Raw genomic sequence first — 23,971 nt, 5'->3', positions numbered from 1 at the left:
GGTCTGGACTGAGGTTCAATTTTAATTACAAGTATTAAATTTGAATTGCTCCTTGTATATTTGGCTGGCATCTATTTAAGGACAAACATCTTTCACATGTGGTGGTAGTTAACCTAAAAATGATCCAGTCTTACAGTCTTAGAACTCATGCTAACTTCTTCATTCTAAAAATAGAATTGTGCACAGCAGTTTATGTATTTTCTTAAATCATTTAGCTCTAAAGGAAATAGTTTGGAACTACTTGAGAGAATTTCTTTTCTAGTTTAACCACTTGTGAAAAAAAATGAAGCTGTTTCTTAGGACCTGTTGTTTTGAGTTCTATCTTAGACTGGTTATCAGTATTGTTTCCTTAATCATGTGATTTTCAAACTATTATTATGTAAACTTTTACTTTTATCTAGAATGGCTTATCGTGTACTGTAAAATAATATATAATAGAAAATTTTCAGGAGACAGTGTGTTTAGAACCTTGTATGATACAAAGATCAGGTAGTGATCATATAAGGAAAAGGTATAACACATGGTTTAAAGATAGTTTGGAATGTGAAACAAGGATGCACATCAGGCATACATACATTGAGCCTCACATTCTTTCGAGAAAAGAATAAAAAACTAAGAACAAAAAACAACTATAAATATGTTGGAACACAGAAAGTTTCTCAAGGGCCCAGAAATTGTTTAAGGAATTCTTAAAGTCAGGAAAGAAAGAAACTCAGTGGAACTCAGCCAGGGGAAGACCACAGAAAATCAGACAGCCACTACTGCCAAAAAGGATTCCTGGGGACTCTGGAGCATCGTGTGTAGTATAGGTGGCTTCGTAAGGTGTGCTCCTCTCATCTGTGCACTGTGAAGCCGGCAGCTGTCTGTTCCCAAGTGAGAACCACAGATAGAAATACTGAAAGAAGCCAGTAAGACAGCTCAACCATTTGCTGCTGTACACAAGAAAGTCACTCTCATCACCTGGAAGGATAAATACTTGGACAGTCTCTACCCTACTTCAAATAACTATGGCAGTAGGCTGAGATGAGCATGTATTTAAACACACTATTGCCCAGTTGAAGAAAATGAAGAACACAACAGTGGGCTGGATTTTGGTTAACAAATCTTAATCCCTGAACCATATTAGTTCATATAAAAAAAATGTTTATACATGAAACTATTTATCCAGAAGGTTCCAAGGGAGAGCTCTTGTTCAACAGGGACTTGAATTTGGGTGTGCATGCTACCATGCAGTAATTCAGATAATCTGTGCTTAAAAATAGCATTTATACAGTACCTGTGTTCCTTCCAATTTGAAGCACCATATGCAATCAAGTTTGGCATTTTGAAATTTGCCTCATCTATATCATGTACATAGGTATACATATACATGCAATTTATTTAGAAAACTTTACAGAAGAATTGGATGAACAGCTCAAAGAACTCCAGACTTGCCCAACTCCAAATTCCTGTTTGGTAACATTTTCCATGTTTGCCTTCTCCTTCCTGGAGCTATTACTTTTCTTCTTTTTCTGGACCATTTGAAACTCACAGACTTTTTATCAGTGTGTATTTCCCTAAAGATCATGTTTAAATTTTACATATTTATATTACATTATGAAATAGCAAATAGAGAGCACATCCTTATGGTGATGCTAAAATGGTATATATCCTTATATATCCTTAGTGGCTCCATTGTTGATGTTTTCAAAACTCTTGACAGTGATGTTTCTAGGGTTTTCCTTGTAGTTGTCAATGTATTAACTCTACATTTAGCTTAGCATCAGCATGTTTATTGTATAGTTACTTTAGATTGATATAACAATTCTACCAATATTAGTTTTTAATGTAATAATTTTAAAGAGGAAAAGTGTATTCAGATGTCAGCTTTCATTATTAAACATTTATAATAAGGTAATTTTAACTCAGTAATTAAAAAACAGATAAAATCAGAAATGTAAGATTCCTGCTCCAGTAAGATGAACAGGTTATTATTATTTCACCATAATGGCAACATCTGCAGGGAAATTCAAACAGAATCTCCTCCTTGAGGCAGTTCAGCCAACCCGACTAAAATTGTGTATATGCAGGGAGTGCCAGGAAATTCTGACATACTGTTGGAGCAAACACTTCAAAAATATCTTGTATTTTTCTGTTATAGCAACTTCACTGTGTGGTGGTTGGAAGTGAAAACGCCAAGCGATACTTTGAAGCAGTACAAGGATCAAAAGAACATCGAGGAGAGCTCTTTGGTGTCCACAACCTCTTCAAACTAAGGTCCCAAGGGTCATGTCTTACAAGAGACATCCTGGAGGTATGGAGCTACTCTGGGACCTCTTCAGTGGTGATTTAAGTACAGTTTTATCATTCAGGAATTTTGAAATACAATTAGTGTTTCCTTTTCAGAGGAATTTTTGGTTTTTCTTAGCAAAAATATCTGTTTAGAATTTCTACCTTTAAAGAACTGGGAAATGAATTGTACCTCAAAGCCAAGGCTTTCTCATGGATACTTATAGATAATACACATGCATATACCCAATCCACATATGAGATAGTATGGCCTCCGTGGCCATTTTCAGACAAAGTTGAGAGGAGTTTATTATTTTGAAAGTGGCTGTGAAATTGAGAGCTAAAAAATTAAGATTTTTCCTAAATAAACAAAACTGTAAAATATGTTTTGATTAGAAGTTACAAAATACTCCCTGAGATGTACTCTCATGTCTCTTAGAGATTTTTGTTTTCTGTTCCCAATAAAAATTCCACACCAATATTTCAAACTCTCAGCTATGTTCATGCTCAGCATACAGATGTTTCTTATTCTTCAAATGAGACACTTACATGGCTTTAAAAATTCCTTAAGTTCATTAATTTACCAGAACACTGAGAATAGTGTCCTATTTTCCAACTGATATTAGAGTAGATATCATAAAGCCCTAGAATATCATCCTTTTCCATCTCCTTGTTATATAGATGAGTAAACAGCCAAGGAGAACTCCAGGTTGTTTACCTTGGCTTCTGGGACTTTGTAGTAATATTCTTGACTGTATTTCATTTAGTAAGCATCATAAATAAAGTTCAAGAAAATTACTTCCTGTCTTTGAGCAATTTTAGTCTGGATGGAAGTGGAGGACATTTACACAGATGGACATATACTGTCAGTGTTAAATGTAATGCTTCAGTTGTCATTCAGGATGAGCACTAGTGAAGCTAGAGAACCCTCATATAATGTACATGTGCTATCAGTATTATATGTAATGTCAGCATCTCAGTAATCATTCAAGATGAGCACTGATGAATGGGAAAGAAGGCCTGTATTGTCTGTGTCCTGCTCTGTAGTATCTGGTGTCCAAGTAGCTGAGTAGCCCAGTAATGTTCTCTAGTGGACTTGGATAGCAAATGCACTACTGACACCAACTAGAGTGGTTCAGCACTCAGCATTGTGATGCTTGGATGCTGCAGCATGCTCTTTCTTTAAATATGTAAGAATAACTGTTATAGACAGGAGTCTTGGGCAAGTGTGTGATACTTTTATGCCTCCCAGCAGTGCTTTCACTGGAGTTGAGCACAGACACTAGTTTTCTGTTCTGTGAAACTATGAGTTTCTTACTTAGCAAATGAGAAAATTAAGACTGCACAGCCACTTACACTTAGCCTGCCTTTGTTGTTGTTTTTCTGGTTGCTTCACTCTCTATTTACAGCTGTTTATATTCTTCTTGTGAACATTATAGAGAGAAGGCCAAGTGGAAGCTGGCATCATGACAGCCACAACATGGTTGAAAGGGGGGCCTTCAGCACAGGAACTAGAAACAGTGAGTAACCAGAAAACATGGACTGTGACAGTCTTTCCTTTTACTTCTTCCTTCATTTTTCAGAATGTAAAAATACAAAGTTTTCTTAAAACTCAGAGACACGGAGTCATAGGATGAGTAAAATTAGTTATTTATGGTCATCAGTATTCATAAAAACAAATCCAGGAGCAGTCAACCCCAATTTAAACAGACTTTCTTTTTAACTGAAGGACAAGTTAAATAGAGAAATGACCATCAATATGTATATAAGATTAAATCCAAGTATCAAAATCATTCTGTAAATCAAAGCAGGTATTGTACTGGTTTGAGTCTGTGATCTTAGGATCTCATCACACAGCCATGAAACCTATGTTGTTACCAGAGTCCATGTTAGGTGTAAGATACAAGAAACATGCAAAAGATTATGGTGATATTTTATTTGTACTGAAATGTGATTTTATTTGTATGTTAATAAATAAAGTTGCCTCTAGGGGTCAGAACTAATAGCAAGCCATCGCAGAAGCTGGGCAGTGGTGGTACACACCTTTAATCCCAGCACTTGGTAGGCAGAGCTAGGTAGATCTCTGTGTGTTCAGGGATACAGCCAGCATTGGAGACACACGCCTTTAATCTCAATACCAACCATAGAAGACCTGGAGGTCTGTACAGGCAGGCAGTGACGAGGCGGTCATGTGGTTGGGTTTACAACCAATGAGAAGGCAGAACAGAAAGTCTTTATAAAGACTTTAACACAGGAAGTAGCTCTCTTTCGGAGAGGTAGGACCACCGCGATAGTGAAGGGTAAGGTTTCTAGCTCTTAGCTATTGCTCTGACCTCTTGGCTTTTATCTCTGTATTGACTCTGTGTTTCTTATTTAATAAGACAGTTACTTCTACAAAAGATTTTTATGTTGCTATTCTTGATGGGTTTGTTGTTGTTGTTTTGTTTGTTTGTTTTTTGTCTCCTTTTGAGATTTAAGTTTATGTGAATGGAGTGACCTTGAACTCTGGGAACTTGTTTTTATTTACCTATTTTGTGTTCACACCAAGTTGGTTCCTGAGGATCAGGTTCAGCTTGTTAGGCTTGGTCAAAGGCGTCTCTGTCTCTGAACCATCTTGCTGGCCCAGATTAACCTTTTTTTTTTTTAATATAGATAAACACAAATATCAAATATTGGCAGAAGTACCAGATTACTTTCCAAAAATATTAACAAATTAAGCCTTAATTTTAGGGAACTGAAGGTTATCCTTAACTTGAGTTACTGTGAAAAGGAAACTGAATTTAAATTTGTAGCAAATTTTGTTCTTGAGACAGGGTCTTATATAGTCAAGACTGGCCTTGAATTCCAGGTGAAGTGGAGAATGTCTTGAACCCCTGATCCTCCTGTCTATTTCTTACTGCAGACATGCACCACTGCCCACAACCCTTCCCTCATGTTTTCTAATGTTTCTGTCTGCTTTTTCATGTAGCCTAGAGACCCTGACTGTCAAGAATCCACAGATGTTTGTGAACTCTACAGTGACTTCAGTGATGACGAGTCAGGAAAGACTGCTAAACACAGTGTCTCTGACTCCAGTAAAACTCCAGGATCCTCAGCACAGCTCACTTTGCTACAATGTGGGTTCTCTAAATTGCTTGAGGCAAATTGTAAGTCTGTCCAGGATGGCGATGGAAACACTGCCTCCAGTGATGAAAGTTCTGATGAGCAGCCCACATGTCTGTCAGCAGAAGCCAAACAGGCTGCTTGTCAGAAAACTCAGGACTCTGTTTGTACTTCAGGACTTCGGAAATCAGAGAACATCCAAAATCCTAATGAAAAATGTGGTTTTGATAAAAGTAAGAAGACTTCAGAACAAAATGTTTCTTCTCAATCTGATAATGAGAGAAAGTGTCACAGTACAGCTGGACATCATGGCATGGGACAGAGTGACACAGAGTCAGAAGACAGTGATGTCATCTTTCCCACACAGTATCCAGCTCAGAGAGTCCCTAATAACCGTATACGCTTTAAGCTGCTGTTTGGTGGATCTGAAGATGATTCTGAAACAGAAAACCCTGTGAAAATTAATTATGTTGATTGTAGACAGAACAGTGGCAAAGGAAATGGACCAGTTTCAAAACCTTTGAGTCCTGAGAACATGACCTTGAAATCTGTTAGGAAAAGAAAAGGTACAGATGATATTAGCGATGAATCTGATGACATCGACATGTTCCCCAAGTCAAGAATAAGAAAGCAAAGAGCTACTACTTCCTTGAAGTTTAAGAGAAAGAAGGAAAACAAAAGGAAGCTTTATAAGTCTCCTACAACAGCAAAGGAACCAAAACAAGTGTGTGCAACAGATGGGGATTGTAGTTCTCAGGTTATTGATGATTTTTCATCCTCAGATGACAATTTATCTGGCGGGCACTTGAGTTTCTCTAAACTAAGTCACAGAGCAGAAACTGTAAAGGATAAAATCAGTTTGTTCCCCAAGCTGCCTGGCCCGGATAAGAAAAATAGCACTTTTATACCAAGGAAACCTGCAAGCTTTTTGAATGAAGGAGTTGTCAGTCAAGAGCAGATGTGTGACTCAATGGATAAAATATTAGGTAACTGTAACTATAGACATTCTGCAAACCTTTCTCTGTTTTTCAGTTATATATTCCATGAGAGATTATTCAGTTAGCTGTAAAATAATCCTAAAATCAAGATGCTGCATTGAGGCAGAAATAAGTAAGGATAATTAAGTGGCAGGATAAAGGAAAGGCCTCCTACAGGAGGAGAGAGTTTTGCTGTCTCCCTGTAATGCCCCTCCATGTGTCATACCCTCATCACAGCTTTTCTGTGGCATATAACCAATTATTTTGACTTGTAGAGTAATTCCTTACATATATTATTAAGGTTTAGTCACATGGATGTGTGTTCTGTGATAGCATAGTTTAGTCTTGTCCACTTCATTTTATGTAGTCTGTGTAATCTGTAAGAATCTTCCTCCATCCTTTCATTACCATATAATTTACTTACAGAGTTTCCCTCAATCTGCATTTTATTTGTTATTCTCAGCAGTCAGACATATTCTCTGACCTCTGGATTATCTGTGAATGAGTAGTATTTCTGGGAGTTTTCAGTGGTCATATTATTTGTATGCATGTATAGTTTATGTACTATATTTGTAATTATATATCTTAATTGTGTATATTACACATATACTCATTTGTGTATGAATATATTTGTACATATATTTTATGTAGTTGTATGTGATGCATATACCTCATGAACTGTATTTATACTTTCATATTTATAGTAGTACTTAATTAGAAAGTTCTCTCTCATCTCCATTATATTTGAATACTATTTCTTTTATCTTGATCATTCTGGTCACATACAGAGAATGATTTAGTTATAAAGTTCCATAACTGCTTGTTTGCTTTGTTCCATATAACACAATAGTGAAAGAATGAGTTGGCATGATACCACAGTAAAGGTTGCAGATGTATCCCAGAAGTAGAGCACTTGCTTACTATTATTACCAAAACAGCATCATTAGAAACATTCTTTCAGGTTTTTGTTTTTTTGGTTTTTGTTTTTTGGTTTTTTGTTGGTTTTTTTTTTGCCATACTATTCCTTTTCTTTCCATTTTTACAATGGATACTCTTTGTCTAAACTCCCAGAGACATTGGCAGGACTATATATTCTTCCCCTTTGGTTTCACTCCCTCATGGTATATAGGTAACTAGAAATTTCATGGTCCCTTTCATCCTTGTGTCAGTGTCTCTAAATCATTTGGATCATCTAGACCTTGTTTTCTAGTAAATTTTTTAAGACATGTTGCTGAGGGATTTTTTTTTCTTCTGAGGTTCTTATGATACTGGTGTGTACCCTGAAAGCCAGTTTTGCTGGACATGAAGTCTTTGGCTCACACTTTGTTGAGTATTTTCAATATGTAGCTTCATTTTCATCCTTCCTCCCAATACACAAGAAAATTATTTCCCTTTCATTTGTCCAGTGGTTTCACCAGCTTGTGTTTGGTGTTTATTCTGAGCCAGTATTCTCATATGCAAGTATAGTTTCCACTCAGTCTTTCTTTCAGGAACATTTGTGCTGTTGTTAGTTACTTGTTCAAGTCTCCTGTCTTGTTCAGATGTTCAGTCTTCATCACTGCTCTTGAGAATTCATCAATCTCTTAAATTATTTTTATCTTTTCATTTGTTTAGTTTTTTTGTCATTATCTATTGTATTTATTTCCTCTTAGTGTTCTTCTAGATTAGTCTTCACTTACAAAGGACATTTTCTTAATGTCTAAGTCTTTTTGAGACATTCATCACTCATTTCTAAATTATTCTAATTTCAATTTATATTGTTTTGTTTTGTTTTTTGCAGGGTGGTGGGATTCAATACAGGGTTCCTCTGTGTAGCCTTGGCTGTCCTGGAACTCGCTCTATAGACCAAGTTGGCCTTGAACTCAGAGATCTTCTTGCCTCTGCCTCCTGAATGCTGGGATTAAAGGCGTGCACCACCACTACCTGACCTGATATGTATTGTTAATTTGTGTTTTCTTCATGGTCTGAAAGTGTCTTGCTTTGTTTTGACATCGGTTCTGGTTTTCGTCTGTTTTTTGAGCCCTTGTTTCTGACAGGGATATCACTCTGCTGCTTATTCTTTCTTTTTTTCTCACAATTTTTGGGATTTGACCCAGATAATTCTCTCTTGACCCTTTTTTTAGGCGGAATTATTCCCCCACGTAGTGCTGAATCCTGCTATTCTGCTCACTCTGATTACTTCCCCATTTTGCTTCTCTTTGCTGGGCTCACAGCACCAGTAGGTGGGCCAGGGTAAAAATTTATATTATATAGTTAGCTTGCTGCATTCTCCTGAGGCCTTCTTACTGTAAGACCCCTGATCCCTTCAGCCCTGGTGAGCAGAACACCTTCCCTCTGAGTGGCCTTTTGTGCCTCCCAACAAATGCCTGTTGGCTATCCTGGGGTCTTCTGTTCTTAGGTCTCTCATATGCCACACTTTCTTCCTTCGTCCATAATACAGATGTGAATACAATATAGTAGTTGTTCTCAACCTTCCTAACACTGCAGCCCTTTAATACAGTTCCTCATGTTGTGATGACCTCCAACCATAAAATTATTTTCATTGCTACTTCATAACTGTAATCTTCCTCTCTTATCAACTGGATTCCTGGAGCTCGGCCTGGTGCCTGGCTGTGGATCTCTGTATCTGCCTCCATCAGTCACTGGATGAAGGCCCTATGATGACCGTTAGGGTATTCACTAATCTGGTTACTGGAGTAGGCCAGTTCAGGCACCCTCTCGACTATTGCTAGTAGTCTAAGGTGGGGTCATCCTTATGGATTCCTGGGAACTTCCCTAGCACCCTGTTTCCCCCTGTTCCCATGATGTCTTCGTTTATCATGGTATCTCTTTCCTTGCTCTCCCACTGTCCCTGTTCCAGCTCGAACCTCCCATTTCCTTATGTTCTCATACCCCATTGCTTGCCCTCCATTACCCCCCGCCCCCCACTCCCAGTTTGCTCATGTAGCTCTCATCTATTTCTCCTTAGCTGGGCTATCTATGTGTCTCTCTTAGGACCCCTCCTTGTTAACTAGCTTCTCTGGAGCTGTGGGTTGTAGTCTGGTTATCCTTTGCCTTACATCTAGTATCTACTTATGAGTGAGTACATACTGTGTTTGTACTTCTGAGTCTGGGTTACCTCACTCAGGAGGGATTCTATAAGCAAGGGACATCAAGATCATGATGGGGAAAATGTGCAGAGACGGCCAGCCAAACTAGTGGAAACCCATGAACTGTGGACCAATAGCTGTAGAGCCCCTGTGGGACTGGACTAAGCCCTCTGGATATGTGAGACAGTTATTTAACTCGAACTGTTTGGGGGACCTGCAGGCAGGGGTATGGAGATCTGTCCCTGGTGCATGAGCGGGCTTTTTGGAGCCAAGTGCCTAAGGTGTGACACCTTACACAGCCTTGGTGCAGGGGGGAGGGGCTTGGACCTGCCTCAACTGAATGTACCAGGCTCTGCTGACTCCCCATGGGAGACCTTGACTTGGAGGAGGTGGGAATGGGGATTGGGTCTGGGGGGCAGGAAGAAGGAGGAGGTGGGGATCTGTGGTTGGTATGTAAAATGAATAGAAAATTTCTTAACAAAATTTTCAAAAAAACCCTCTTAATTCTGTTACTGTTACGAATCATAATGTAAATATCTGTGTTTTCTGATGGTCTTAGGTGACCCCTGTGGAAGGGTCATTTGACAAACCCCCAAAGGGTCACGACCCCATAGGTTGAGAACCACTGCATATAGTTTTGTTCTTAGCAGATTGCCTCCACTTGATTGCAATTTAGGGCTCATGGGGCTGTCTTGTCATCCAATTTTGTTTTCATGTGATCCATAGGTGTCTGCTTTTGTTGTCTAATTGCTGTTTGATTTCACCTGGTGATTCAGAGGGACTGAACAACCCCTGTTCAGAATCTGCGTAGTGATTATGAGTTAGCATTGCTTTATGAGTGTCTTAACTTATTCCCCATAAATCATATGAAGATGAAATAAGTGCAACATGCACCTTAATTGTTAACTTTTATTTACTTATACATTAGGCTTTCTCTTATAGATAAGACTCTTAAAATTTTCCTGTTATGTATGTATATTTTGGTACCATTATTAACTTAGTACAAGATTATCAATTGGTTTGTTTACTATAGTAAAATTAGAGGGTTAAGGAATTATTACACTTTCAAAAATAATCATATGAGGCTTTTAACTGCAGGTCTCAGCAGTTGGAGTTAGTGGTATTTTATGTCGCATGTAGATGTTTTCCTGGTAACTTTTAATTATATGATGTAGCAGTGTTTTGTGCTTGGTGATTGTTGGAGTGGTCAGGGCTAAAACAGCAGAGTGTTGAGGTCACAGTTGTGGTTCATTGCCAGGGCTGTTTGAGGGAAATTTTACAGGCCTTAGTTCTAGCCTCCTCTTTTATGACCACAATTTCAAAATAAATTATTAGAGCCTAGAAGCAAAGCAGTAAAAAATACAGCCACTTTTAAAACCTCTTTCAGATAAAAAGCTATGAGTTAATTTTTTTTTTCATTTCCTAAAAAGCTCTCATTGTGACATTCTCTGGGCATGTGTACAAAAAAAGACAAAATACAAACAGTAAAGCTGAGCACCGCCAACTCCCCGATAATAAACCCCATGCTCCCTTCCATCACTACCATCAAGTACTTTTTTAAAGCAGCAGATAAGCCTAGAGCGCCTCCTTAAATGTACAAACAAAAATTTGAAATTAACAAAGAAGAAAATCTATGGTGGACCATTAACTATGATTCTCAGGGACAAAAATCTCCATTTCAGATTTAAATTTAAAAATAGTTCCTTAATCTCAGCAGTTCTCATATTGATGAAAGTAGAAAGTTATTTCCAAGTTAGCCTGGACAAACATTTGAACTCCCTTTCAGTTTACTTTTTTAAAATATTGTAATAGTAACAATTAAAAGATTAAAAATAAAGCAAGAAGTTAGGCATAGTTGCTTATACCTGTAATTTCAACAATACTCAGGAGGCTAAGATAGGAGAATTGCCATGAATTCTAGGCCTTCCTGAGCTACAGAGTGAGCTCTTGTCTCAAGAAAACAACAAAGATAATAATTTTAAAATGAGCATAGCTAGGTATGGCGGTGCACACCTTTAATCCTAGCACTGGGAAGTCAAGAGCAGGACTGACTGTGAAACCAGTCTGGCGTACACAGTGAGTTCTAGGTCAGCCAGGGCTACAAAATAAGGCACTGTCTCAAAAAGAAAGAAAGAAAGGAGGGGAGAGATAGGAAGGAAGGAAGGAAGGAAGGAAGGAAGGAAGGAAGGAAGGAAGGAAGGAAACAAGCATAGCTAGGAGGCTAAGGCAGAAGAATCACAGGTTTGAAACTAACCTGGGCTCCATAGCAACAAGACTGTCTCAGAAAATAGAGGAAATAAAAAAAACAGGTATATCCTATTCTTAGTGTGATGTTGATAATTAGAACTGTATTGCTTCATAGTGATGAATCATGTAATAAACATTGTTGCCTCCTAGATGGTGTCCAGGAAGTGGCGTATATCCATTCAAATCAAAATGTGATCGGATCAAGCAGAGCTGAAAACCACATGAGCCGATGGGCAACCCGTGATGTATTTGAGTTGAAACAGTTTTCCCAGCTCCCTGCTAATGTAGCTGTTTGCAGTTCTAAGGTAAGAAAATTTAGTTTTTATCTCACTTTTCACAAAAGTTTCTCAGTAGGGTCCTTTTTACATCCTCAAAAGTAGCTGTTGATTCTATTAAGAGGCATACAACTAAGTGTGGAAAAGCCATATAGCATTATAATAGTTATAATCACAGAAGATGTTTGGGATTTGTTGTGGCTTGAATGAAAATGGCCCCCATAGGCTCATATGTTTGAATATTCGGTCCCCAGTTGATGGAATCTGGGAATGATTAGGGGGTGTAGGCTTGTTGGAGGAGGTGTGTCACTATGGGCAGACTTTGAGGTTTCAAAAGACTCTAACCATTCCCAGAGTGCTCTCTCTGCCTCCTGCTTATGGATCAAGATATGAGTTCTCAGCTACTGCTCTAGCACATTCCTGCCTGCCTTCTTGCCTGCTACCAGGCTCCTTGACGTGATGGTCACGGATTCTAACCATCTGAAATTCTAAGCTCCAAATAAACTCTTTTTCTTTTATAAGTTGCCTTCATCATGGTATTTTATCACAGCTGTAGAAAAGTAACTAAGACAAATTAAATGACAAATCTAAATTAAAATGCCCAGTAATACTGAGTTGACTAATATTTTCCCTTTTTAAAAAATGTTCCTATGTCCCCAAATTCAAAACAATCTCAAAGAGTTACATAAATTAAATCATAACCCCAAACTACTTCTGCTCCTGTGTAAGAAGAAAAATAAATGGCTAAGTTTCTTCAGTTTCTTTTTTTTATCTAAAAGCTTCATATAGGCTTTTATGAAGGGTTTTCATAATGTTAAAGTAATAAATCCCATGGATTTTTCCTGCTTAAGATTGCTGCTGCATGGAAATAAAGCCTTATATAAATAATTTTTTTTGTTTATACATGATCATTTTCATCAAAGGTTTTTCAAAATGTTTTCATTGGTGTATTCATCTAAAAGCTTAATGTTTATTGTTTTATGGATTGAAGCTAAAAGTACATGTTGCATATAACAGTGATATAATGTGGTGTTGCTTCTAAGAATGAAGCTGGTGGAAATCCCTCTGAACTTTCCAACTATCTTCATTTGGATTCTGATTGTCTTAAAAATAAAACCAGAATGTAAAGTAAAACTCAAGACCAGAGAAATGTAAATTAAAAAGTTTGACTGAAAGGAAGAAGGGTAGACTGCAGATAGCTAGGTCAATATAGTCTACTTAGACATCTTTCTGACATGACAGTTGCGAGCTTTCCAGTGGGCAGAACAGAGGAAATAACCAATAATGTCTCAGCTAGAGTTTGGATGATCACTTTGACCAGATGCTGAACAGGCACAAATGACTGTGTTTGGCTGAGTGGAATGGAGGGAATTCACATGCAAAAAAACCCATTCTACTCCAAATGCTGCAACACCCTGCTGAGAATCACTGAGCATGGGCAGAGGGAAGACTACAGAAACAAAAAAAATACCAGTTTTAGGAGAATCAAAGCTTCTCCTAGCATGTAATTTGAAGGAAATTTGTAATCTGAGATTTGTGTGTGTGTGTGTGTGTGTGTGTGTGTGTGTGTGTGTGTGTGTGTGTGTGTGTGTGTATAGAGGCTAGAGGTCTATGTGAAGTGCCTTCTTCAGTCTCTCTCCATCTTATTTTTTGAGACAGGGTCTCTGAGCCTGGAGCTTATGGATCCTGTTAGACTGGGTGGCCACTCATTTCTGTCTCCTTCCCTTTTCCCCCAAGCACTGGAGTTGCAGACACAAGTCACAGGGCCTGGCTCCTAGTGGGCTATGGTGATCCCATGCAAATCCCTGTGCTTGTACAGCAGGCCCTTTACTGCCCATCCCCCCCCCCGCTCCTCACCTGGAATTTTTTAATGGGGTGGGGGATAAATGATCTAGGAAAGAGTTCATCATCCTATAATATCCTTAGGGTAAGTGTAATAATGGATTTTAAAAGGACACATTTTAATATACAAGTTTAGGTTTTTCTTAACGAGGGGAAGTATGAGATACTATTTCTTTGCCCTCCCATTAGCCTCTTGTGTTTTTTTTCTCCCCTCTTCTTTTTAGACAACTTCCTCTACTTGCATAATCACTTTCCTACTTCCATGTTATTTATTTATATTTTTATTTTATTTAGAATCTCCATACAAGAGAAAACATGTAGTATTTGTCTCTTAGGTAGGCTTATTTTGCTTCACACGGTAATGATCCTCTTCCATCCGTTTTCCTGCAGTGAACATAATTTCATTCTTCTTTGTGATAGAATTTAAAAATTGCCTTGTGTATGTACTTTATTTTCTTTACCCATTCATCTGTGCTGATTCATATCTTGGCTATTGTAGATAGTACTGCAGTAAACATGAGTAGTCAAATATCTCTTTAGTATACTAACAATGGTAGGAGTTAATGAGATAATTTACCTGATTATTGGTCACAAGGAGAAAGTCACAGTTAACACAGTTCACCTAGATGTGAGCTTGAAAAGCATCTCCCACATTTAGAGACAATAAGCAGCCTCTTTGGAGCCATCTTTAAGAAAGGCATGAAAAGAAAAGTACACTTCCCCTCTAACCTGTTTTGGCCTCATCATTTTAGAGTGAACAGCACAATCTCATCTGAAATCTTGCCTCTTCATACAATTTTCGTAATGAGGTACATCTCTTACGGTGAAAGAGGCAGGATATCTATCCCCTGAGGTTTCTTTTTTATTATTATTTTTAAAACTTTTCATGCAATATCTTTTGGTCACATACTTTCCCCTCTCCCAACTCACCCCAGGTCCCTCCCTCTTTATTTACCCCACTTCATATTACTTTTCTCTCTTAAAAAAAAAGAGGTTATAATGAGCGCGCGCACGCACACACACACAACACACACACACACACTCAATAGACCATGGAGTTTGTTTTGTGTTGGCTAACTATTCCTGAGCATATGGCTTCCCTGGGATGTGGTCAGTACACCCAGTGTCATTCCTTTGAAGAAAACTGATTGTCATTCTCCGAGCAGCTATCAATGACAAATTGCTTCTTGGTTGGAGGTTGTGGTGGTTTTAATAGTAAAGGCCCCCATAGGCTCATATATATGAATGCTTGGTCATTAGGGAGTAGCACTACTTGACGGGGATTAGGAGGTATGGTCTTGTTGGAGAAAGTGTGTCACTGGAGTTGGGCTTTGAGGTTTCAGAAGCCTAAGCCGGGCCGAATATCTTGCTCTTTACCTACTGCCTACAGACTGGGATGTAGAACTCTCAGCTCCTCCAGCACCATTCTGCCTATGTGCCACCATGCTGATAATTGGCTAAACCTATGAAACAGTAAGCCAGTCCCAATTAAATGCTTTCCTTTATAAGAGTTGCCGTGGTCATGCCGTGTCTCTTCACAGCAATAGAACATTGACTAAGACGGGTGGGACATGGTGCCCACTTCCCTTCTCAGTGCTGGGTCTTCCAGGCTTGAGTATCTTCTCATACCACATTCAGTTTAGAGGACATTTTCCAGGGAATATGATTAAATTTGCTATTTAATGGCTAACCTATGATGTGTATGAAGATTGGAAGAAGTTTTAAAACAATTGATCATGGCCTTGGGGAGATGACTAAGTAAGTAAGAAAGCCTGCTGCAAAGCATGAGAATCTGAGTTTCAATCCCCAGCACCCATGTGAAAAGCTGGACATGGACACTTAGCCTGTAACTCCAGTACTGTGGCCAGTGGAGACAAAATAGCTGAGACTTGCTAGCTAGCCTGCCAGCCTCGCTAAAAAGCAGACAGCTCCAGATTCATTGATAATCCCTCCCTAAGGGTATAAGGCAAGAGGGCAGTAGGGTACCCAGTGTCTTCTTCTGGCCTCTGCCATCCACATATGTGTACCTACACACGCACTCCAAACCACTGGTCAGGAGAACCCACCCATGCCACCAATGCTAGTGGGCCAGGAACAGTCATTTCTATAACTAACTTCTTTACATCAATACTCAATACAGTAAAATTCCATCCAGCTTTGCAAAAGCCATCTCAAGAATTTGTGTGAAAAGAGTGATTACAGTCACTGATTTCATCATACTGGGCAGTGTAGCTAGAGTTTTCCTGCCTGGCCCACAGTCAGGACAAGTCTCTGTCACCCGCCAGTCCCACAGCAGCTCAGACCCGACCAAGTAAACACAGAGACTTATATTGGTTACAAACTGTATGGCCATGGCAGGCTTCTTGCTAACTGTTCTTACAGCTTAAATTAATCCATTTCCATTAATCTATACCTTGCCACATGGCTCGTGGCTTACTGGCATCTTTACATGCTGTTTGTCATCATGGCGGCTGACAGTGTCTCTCTGACTCAGCCTTCCACTTCCCAGCTTTATTCTCCTCCTTGTCCCGCCTACACTTCCTGCCTAGCCAATGGCCAATCAGTGTTTTATTTATTGACCAATCAGCAAGACATTTGCCATACAGAACATCCCACAGCAGGGCAGTATTGCTTCAAGATCTTTAATGAGAAAGTTATTAAAACTCACATCTTTGGTGAGATACTTCTATCACTCACTTGTGTAGAGGTGAGTGGCAACAGTAAATTTGAAGTTTTGCAAAACAAGTTGAGTAGTTATTGGGGAAATAGAGAGTGAACAAGAAGAATAGGCCAAGTGGTAGTGGTGCATGCCTTTAATCACAGCATTTGGAAGGCAGAAGCAGGCAGATAACTGAGTTGGAGGCCAGGCTGTTCTAAAAAGCAAGTGCCAAGACAACCAGGACTACACAGAGAGAGCCTGTCTCAAAAAAAAAAAAAAAAAAAGGAAAAGAAATGAAGGAAGAACAAAGGAGATTGCCATCACAGTCTCAGGAAATACCTGGAGCCAAGCATATTGGTGCATGCCTTTAATCCTAGCACTTGGGAGTCAGGGACAGGTGAGAATTCTGAATTTGAGGCCAACCTGGTCTACATAGTGAGCTCTAGGACCCTGTCTCCCCCCACCAAAAGAAAAAAAAAGGCAGAAAGAAAGAAAAAAGGAAGAAGGAATACCTGGAAACCTCTTGCTCCTGAAATATTAAAAATAAAACAGGCCGGGCGGTGGTGGCGCACGCCTTTAATCCCAGCACTCGGGAGGCAGAGCCAGGCGGATCTCTGTGAGTTCGAGGCCAGCCTGGGCTACCAAGTGAGTTCCAGGAAAAGGCGCAAAGCTACACAGAGAAACCCTGTCTCGAAAAACCGAAAAAAAAAAAAAAAATAAAAAAATAAAAAAATAAAAAAATAAAAAATAAAACAGACTTCCCACCTACAAGACTAGTATCTTTTATCTAGAGCTCAAATCCAGAATCTTCTTGATTAATGAGATTTCTTCTAAGTACTTCATATTTATCATCAATATTCTATTTAAAAATTTACGTGTTTCAAAAGATTATATGTCTGCAGCTAGATGCAAAACAAAGCAAACCTGTATAAGTAATTAATAGGTGAACAACAGTGGTTACAATATTCCAGTGTTTTGCTGTGTGGGGAATATTATAATTGGGGCTCACTTACAGCCTTTGGCTAACTTACAAAGAAATATAAATAGCAAATGGAACACTTGTAAGAAAATTAATGGACACCACAGTACTAGATAACTCTTGTGACCTCTCAGAGTTCCTCAGTATTTTTAAGCTAATAATTGTTAAACAAAATAACAAAAACTGTGAATCTACTTTAAAAATTTACCACTTTAGGAAAGGCCTAAAATGTACTAGCTTTTTCATGTTTCTTTTTGGTTCTTATAGTTTATATATATTTTTATTTGTAGAACATTTTATAGACGTCCTAAACTAAAACCTCTCACTCTCAAAATAAATTTATAATTATACTTTTGTTATTTGATAATACGAATATGAAATAGTGTGCATAATAAGAACGTTTTACCTTTAATTATATTTGTTTCTTATTTTTTAAAATTATTTTTAAATTAAAATATAATTATATTACTTCCCTTCTTCCTTTTCCTCCCTCCAACACCTACCATGCCTACCCCACTCCCTGTCAAATTGATGACCTCTTTGATTGTTGTTGCATACACATTTATATATGTATGTGTAGCTGGAGAATTTTTCTCCAGCTCCCACCGCCAAGTCCCACCAGTCCTGGAGCCCACTTATAAAATAAACACACAGACTCTTACATTATTTAAACTGCTTGGCCATTAGGTCAGGCCTATCATTGTCTAGCTCTCACTCTTATATTCAGCCCATTTCTATTAATCTATATACTTTGCCATGTGGCTTGTGGCTTACCAGTACTTTATCTTCCTTGTCTTGGTGGTGGCTCCAGCTGGTCTCCCTTTTCTTCCTCCTTCCTCAATTCTCTTCTCTCCTTGTCCCGCCTATACTTCCTGCCTGGTCACTGGCCAATCAGTGCTTTATTTATATAGAGCGATATCCACAGCACTTCCCCTTTTTTTCTTTTTCAAAAAGGAAGGTTTTAACTTCAACATAGTAATATTACATATAACAAAATAATTATCGAGTAAGAATTATAGTTACAATATAAAAGAAGATATCTATCTTATATTTGTGAGTTTAAGGTTTTATATCTAACTTATCTTTTATCATAACTAAGGAAAATTGTAAGTATCTAGTCTTTAACTACATAAAAGACCTCAGAAGGATATAATACTACCTGAGAAATGGGAGAAGGATGCAAGCAACTTTCGGGAGTCTTGTAGGGTAGACAGAGAGAGCTGACAGCCTGTACAGTCATTCAAAGTTCTCTTGTAAAGTTGGGGCATCAGTCTTCAGCCCGCAGGCCTAGAGTCTCTCATTCACTTTTTTCTGTGTCCTGTAGAATGTCTTGCAGTTTTCTCTGTAAATCAGGAACCTGAAGGACCATTTTGTCAAGCAAAGTTCAATGGTTACCTTTGTATGGGTCCTGTATGTCAAGTTGATCAAGAAGTCCAGGCAAGAACAGTTTCTTGTCCAAATGGCTATTTTTGTCAAGGTGAAGATAAACTCCATATGGAGTGTCTTTGATGCCCATACTCTTCTCTGAAGTAAATTGGTGCTGTCAGGAGCAGACATGTCTCACTGTCCAGAAAGTCTACATTTTTAAAACATTTTATTAATCTACCCTTTCATCCTATCATATCTAAACTATCCCCCCCTTTTTTTAGAAAGAGATTGTATTTATAATCAACCTGTTTTAAATAAAAATATTGGTTTTTCTCTGTCCCACACCAGAGGGCTCTTCTGATTTGGGACACAAGAATCTCTTAACCATTTTTTTTAAGCAATATATCTGGGTTTAGAGAGGGAGTGAGCCAATTCCATCTCTAAAACCAGCTTGGTATATTTGGGAATTTGGGCATAGTTTTTTTTACTACTTCCTGCTGGAGGGGGGTGCTGTATCTTATGGGGACACAAAGAAAATTTTAGGATTATGGAGTAGTCCATGAGGGTGTATCATCTGAGCCAGTTGCCTGAAACCGTTCCGGATGTTGGATCATCTGGGCCATGGTGTCACTGGAGACCTTTCAGGGGGTCTTGGCTGGTCAAACCTGATGTATCTTAATCTGGAACAAATCCATAGCCTCTGGCTTTTTTTGGAAACAAAAGCAGAACCTCTTTTCCAAAGTAACATATACTTATATCTAAATTTTGAAGTCAAGGTACCTTTAAAATTTACATTTTGGCATAACTGAACAGCTTTTATAATCAAATGTTTTTCTTCAGTTACGAATATCAAAGACAACATAATCCAGATTCTCTGTGTGATAGCCATCTTTACGTGCCTTATTACCTTTATTGTTTCTTTAAAGACTTTACTTTTAAAAACTATTTGTTTATATAACTGTATATATTCCTTCTTATCTCTTTTTGAAGCCTACGTACATTTTTATATACATTGGAAACTATTTCATCTGAATCAGTCTTATTGTGAACCTGTTGCTTTAAACTGCAGCCTTCTAAGCCTGAAAAGGGGCTGTGGCTGCTGGCTCCGCCCACTTTAGCTTCCCAACATGGTGGTTCCGCCAGCTCTGGGAGCCATCAAGTCTCAGAAATAGTGGGTCTACGCTTTTATCAAAGCAGCGTGTAGCCCAGAAACCTCTCTCTCTCTCCTTTTTTTTAAATACTAGTAAAGACTAAATCTACCACACAGCATAATGTGCCGCTGGCACACGTCTCATTCCCACCATACTGCAGGTCAAGTGCACACGCCAGGAACCTGCCAGTAGCTCAAACCCGCGTTTTGCGGCATCTAGCTGTCCATATGAGACATGAAGCAGGAACCTGGTTTTGGCTCTGTTTAGAATTGGTTATTAAATATTGTTAGGTTTAAGGTGGAAACTCGAGCCGTTGGGCGCCATCTGTAGCTGGAGAATTTTTCTCCAGCTCCCACTGCCAAGTCCTGCCAGTCCCGGAGCCCACTTATAAAATAAACACACAGAATCTTACGTTATTTAAACTGTTTGGCTATTAGCTCAGGCCTATCATTGTCTAGCTCTCACTCTTATATTCAGCCCATTTCTATTAATCTATATACTTTGCCACGTGGCTTGTGGCTTACCAGTACTTTACATCTTCCTTGTCTTGGCGGTGGCTCCAGCTGGTCTCCCTTTTCTTCCTCCTTCCTCAATTCTCCTCTCTCCTTGTCCCGCCTATACTTCCTGCCTGGTCACTGGCCAATCAGTGCTTTATTTATATAGAGCGATATCCACAGCATGTATGTGTATGTACGTATATCCATATGCATAAAGATTATAAATATAACCTGTTGTATTTGTTCTTGTTGTTTGTATTATATATATGATTTCAGAGCTGACCACCTTGTATTTGATAACCAACTTAGAGGGTTCATCCCTGGGAGAGAATTCTCCTTGTCTCAGCAGTCATTAGTTTCCTGTAGTTCTTTGTATAGTGGACCCCATGATATTTCCCTTTCAATAGAAGGGAATAGTCATATTGATGTTATTTTGAGTCTTGTTTAGGCAGCCATATTGTTGAGGTATCATGGGTATAGCTTCCCTGTCATGGAAATCAGTATGGAGAATCATCACAAAGCAAAAAATAATCTATCATATGATCTATTCATCTATACTATTCCTTGGCATATGCCCAAAGGACTTGACATCCTACTCCATAATACCTCTCCGCAATATTCATTGCTGTTCTAAAATGGAAATAACCTAAATGTCCTTCAGGAGATAAATGAATAATGAAAATGTGATACATATTCACTATTGAATACTATTCAACCATAACAAAAAGAAAATTTTTATTTTGATAAAGCCATCTTTGTAAAGAGCTCCTTTTAAAAGATAGGATATCTTGAATGAAAACCCATGTGTCTTGTGTTTCAGTTCAGACCAGAAAGAAAGGTTTTAAGTGTCTAAAGGAGTGATGATGTCTTTATTAAAGTCATTGTGTAGCTAGAGTTTTCCTGCCTGGCCCAGGGTCAGAACAAATCTCTCTCACCTGCCAGTCCCACAGCCGCTCAGACCCAACCGAGTAAACACACAGAGACTTATATTGCTTACAAACTGTATGGCCGTACCAGGCTTCTTACTAACTGTTGTTATATCTTAAATTAACCCATTTCTATTAATCTATAAGTTGCCACGTGGCTTGAGGCTTACCGGTATCTTTACATGTTGCTTGACATGACAGCGGCTGACAGCGTCTCTCTGCCTCAGCCTTCCACTTGCCAGAATTCTCTTCTCTGCTTGTCCTGCCTATACTTCCTGCCTGGCTACTAGCCAATCAGTGTTTTATTTATTAACGAATCAGAGCAACACATTTGACATACAGATCATCCCACAGCATCATTGTGTTCTTTTATTATATGGAAATGTGTCATAGACTTCACTGCACCTGTGGTGCCGTGTGTCACAGAACTCAGCACCTGTGGTGCCGTGTGTCACAGAACTCTGTACCTGTGGTGCCGTGGGTCACAGAACTCTGCACCTGTGGTGCCGTGGGTCACAGAACTCTGCACCTGTGGTGCCATGGGTCACAGAACTCTGCACCTGTGGTGCCGTGGGTCACAGAACTCTGTACCTGTGGTGCCGTGGGTCACAGAACTCTGCACCTGTGGTGCCGTGGGTCACAGAACTCTGTACCTGTGGTGTCGTGTGTCACAGAACTCAGCACCTGTGGTGCCGTGTGTCACAGAACTCTGTACCTGTGGTGCCGTGTGTCACAGAACTCCGCACCTGTGGTGCCATGGGTCACAGAACTCAGCACCTGTGGTGCCGTGGGTCACAGAACTCTGTACCTGTGGTGCCGTGTGTCACAGAACTCTGTACCTGTGGTGCCGTGGGTCACAGAACTCTGTACCTGTGGTGCCGTGGGTCACAGAACTCTGCACCTGTGGTGCCGTGGGTCACAGAACTCAGCACCTGTGGTGCCGTGGGTCACAGAACTCTGCACCTGTGGTGCCGTGGGTCACAGAACTCTGCACCTGTGGTGCCGTGGGTCACAGAACTCTGTACCTGTGGTGTCGTGGGTCACAAAACTCAGCACCTGTGGTGCCGTGGGTCACAGAACTCTGCACCTGTGGTGCCGTGAGTCACAGAACTCAGCACCTGTGGTGCCGTGTGTCACAGAACTCTGTACCTGTGGTGTCGTGGGTCACAGAACTCAGCACCTGTGGTGCCGTGGGTCACAGAACTCTGCACCTGTGGTGCCGTGGGTCACAGAACTCAGCACCTGTGGTGCCGTGTGTCACAGAACTCTGTACCTGTGGTGTCGTGTGTCACAGAACTCAGTACCTGTGGTGTCGTGTGTCACAGAACTCTGCACCTGTGGTGTCGTGTGTCACAAAACTCTGCACCTGTGGTGCCGTGGGTCACAGAACTCAGCACCTGTGGTGCCGTGTGTCACAGAACTCTGCACCTGTGGTGCTGTGGGTCACAGAACTCAGCACCTGTGGTGCCGTGTGTCACAGAACTCTGTACCTGTGGTGTCGTGGGTCACAGAACTCAGCACCTGTGGTGCCGTGGGTCACAGAACTCTGCACCTGTGATGCCGTGAGTCACAGAACTCTGCACCTGTGGTGCCGTGTGTCACAGAACTCTGTACCTGTGGTGCCGTGTGTCACAGAACTCAGCACCTGTGGTGCCGTGTGTCACAGAACTCTGCACCTGTGGTGCCGTGTGTCACAGAACTCTGCACCTGTGGTGCCGTGTGTCACAGAACTCAGCACCTGTGGTGCCGTGTGTCACAGAACTCTGCACCTGTGGTGCCGTGTGTCACAGAACTCTGTACCTGTGGTGTCGTGTGTCACAGAACTCAGCACCTGTGGTGCCGTGTGTCACAGAACTCTGCACCTGTGGTGCCGTGTGTCACAGAACTCTGTACCTGTGGTGTCGTGTGTCACAGAACTCAGCACCTGTGGTGCCGTGTGTCACAGAACTCAGCACCTGTGGTGCCGTGGGTCACAGAACTCAGCACCTGTGGTGCCGTGTGTCACAGAACTCTGTACCTGTGGTGTCGTGTGTCACAGAACTCTGTACCTGTGGTGTCGTGTGTCACAGAACTCTGCACCTGTGGTGTCGTGTGTCACAGAACTCTGCACCTGTGGTGCCGTGGGTCACAGAACTCAGCACCTGTGGTGCCGTGTGTCACAGAACTCTGTACCTGTGGTGTCGTGGGTCACAGAACTCAGCACCTGTGGTGCCGTGGGTCACAGAACTCAGCACCTGTGGTGCCGTGTGTCACAGAACTCAGCACCTGTGGTGCCGTGTGTCACAGAACTCTGTACCTGTGGTGTCGTGGGTCACAGAACTCAGCACCTGTGGTGCCGTGGGTCACAGAACTCTGCACCTTTGGTGCCGTGGGTCACAGAACTCTGCACCTGTGGTGCCGTGTGTCACAGAACTCTGCACCTGTGGTGCCGTGTGTCACAGAACTCTGTACCTGTGGTGCCGTGTGTCACAGAACTCTGTACCTGTGGTGCTGTGTGTCACAGAACTCTCTACCTGTGGTGCCGTGTGTCACAGAACTCTGTACCTGTGGTGCCATGGGTCACAGAACTCTGTACCTGTGGTGCCGTGGGT

The 23,971-nt window shown here is 40.3% G+C and overlaps 1 protein-coding gene across 1 annotated transcript in view; it reads left to right on the top strand.

Moving 5' to 3' along the window:
* The window catches only part of Ercc6l2 (ERCC excision repair 6 like 2), a 91,674-nt gene that overhangs the window by 43,712 nt on the left and 23,991 nt on the right, over positions 1-23,971 (top strand). The window contains 4 exon segments of the mRNA XM_052727786.1: positions 2,141-2,293; positions 3,708-3,788; positions 5,237-6,356; positions 11,834-11,988. Of these exon segments, the coding sequence (XP_052583746.1) occupies positions 2,141-2,293; positions 3,708-3,788; positions 5,237-6,356; positions 11,834-11,988 (1,509 nt within the window).

This window comes from Peromyscus californicus, unplaced genomic scaffold (genome assembly GCF_007827085.1).
Source record: "Peromyscus californicus insignis strain IS unplaced genomic scaffold, ASM782708v3 Scaffold_8__1_contigs__length_139910024, whole genome shotgun sequence".
NCBI lineage: Eukaryota > Metazoa > Chordata > Mammalia > Rodentia > Cricetidae > Peromyscus > Peromyscus californicus.
Note: the sequence above shows the minus strand (reverse complement) of the source record. Positions and strands in the feature narration are given on the sequence as shown.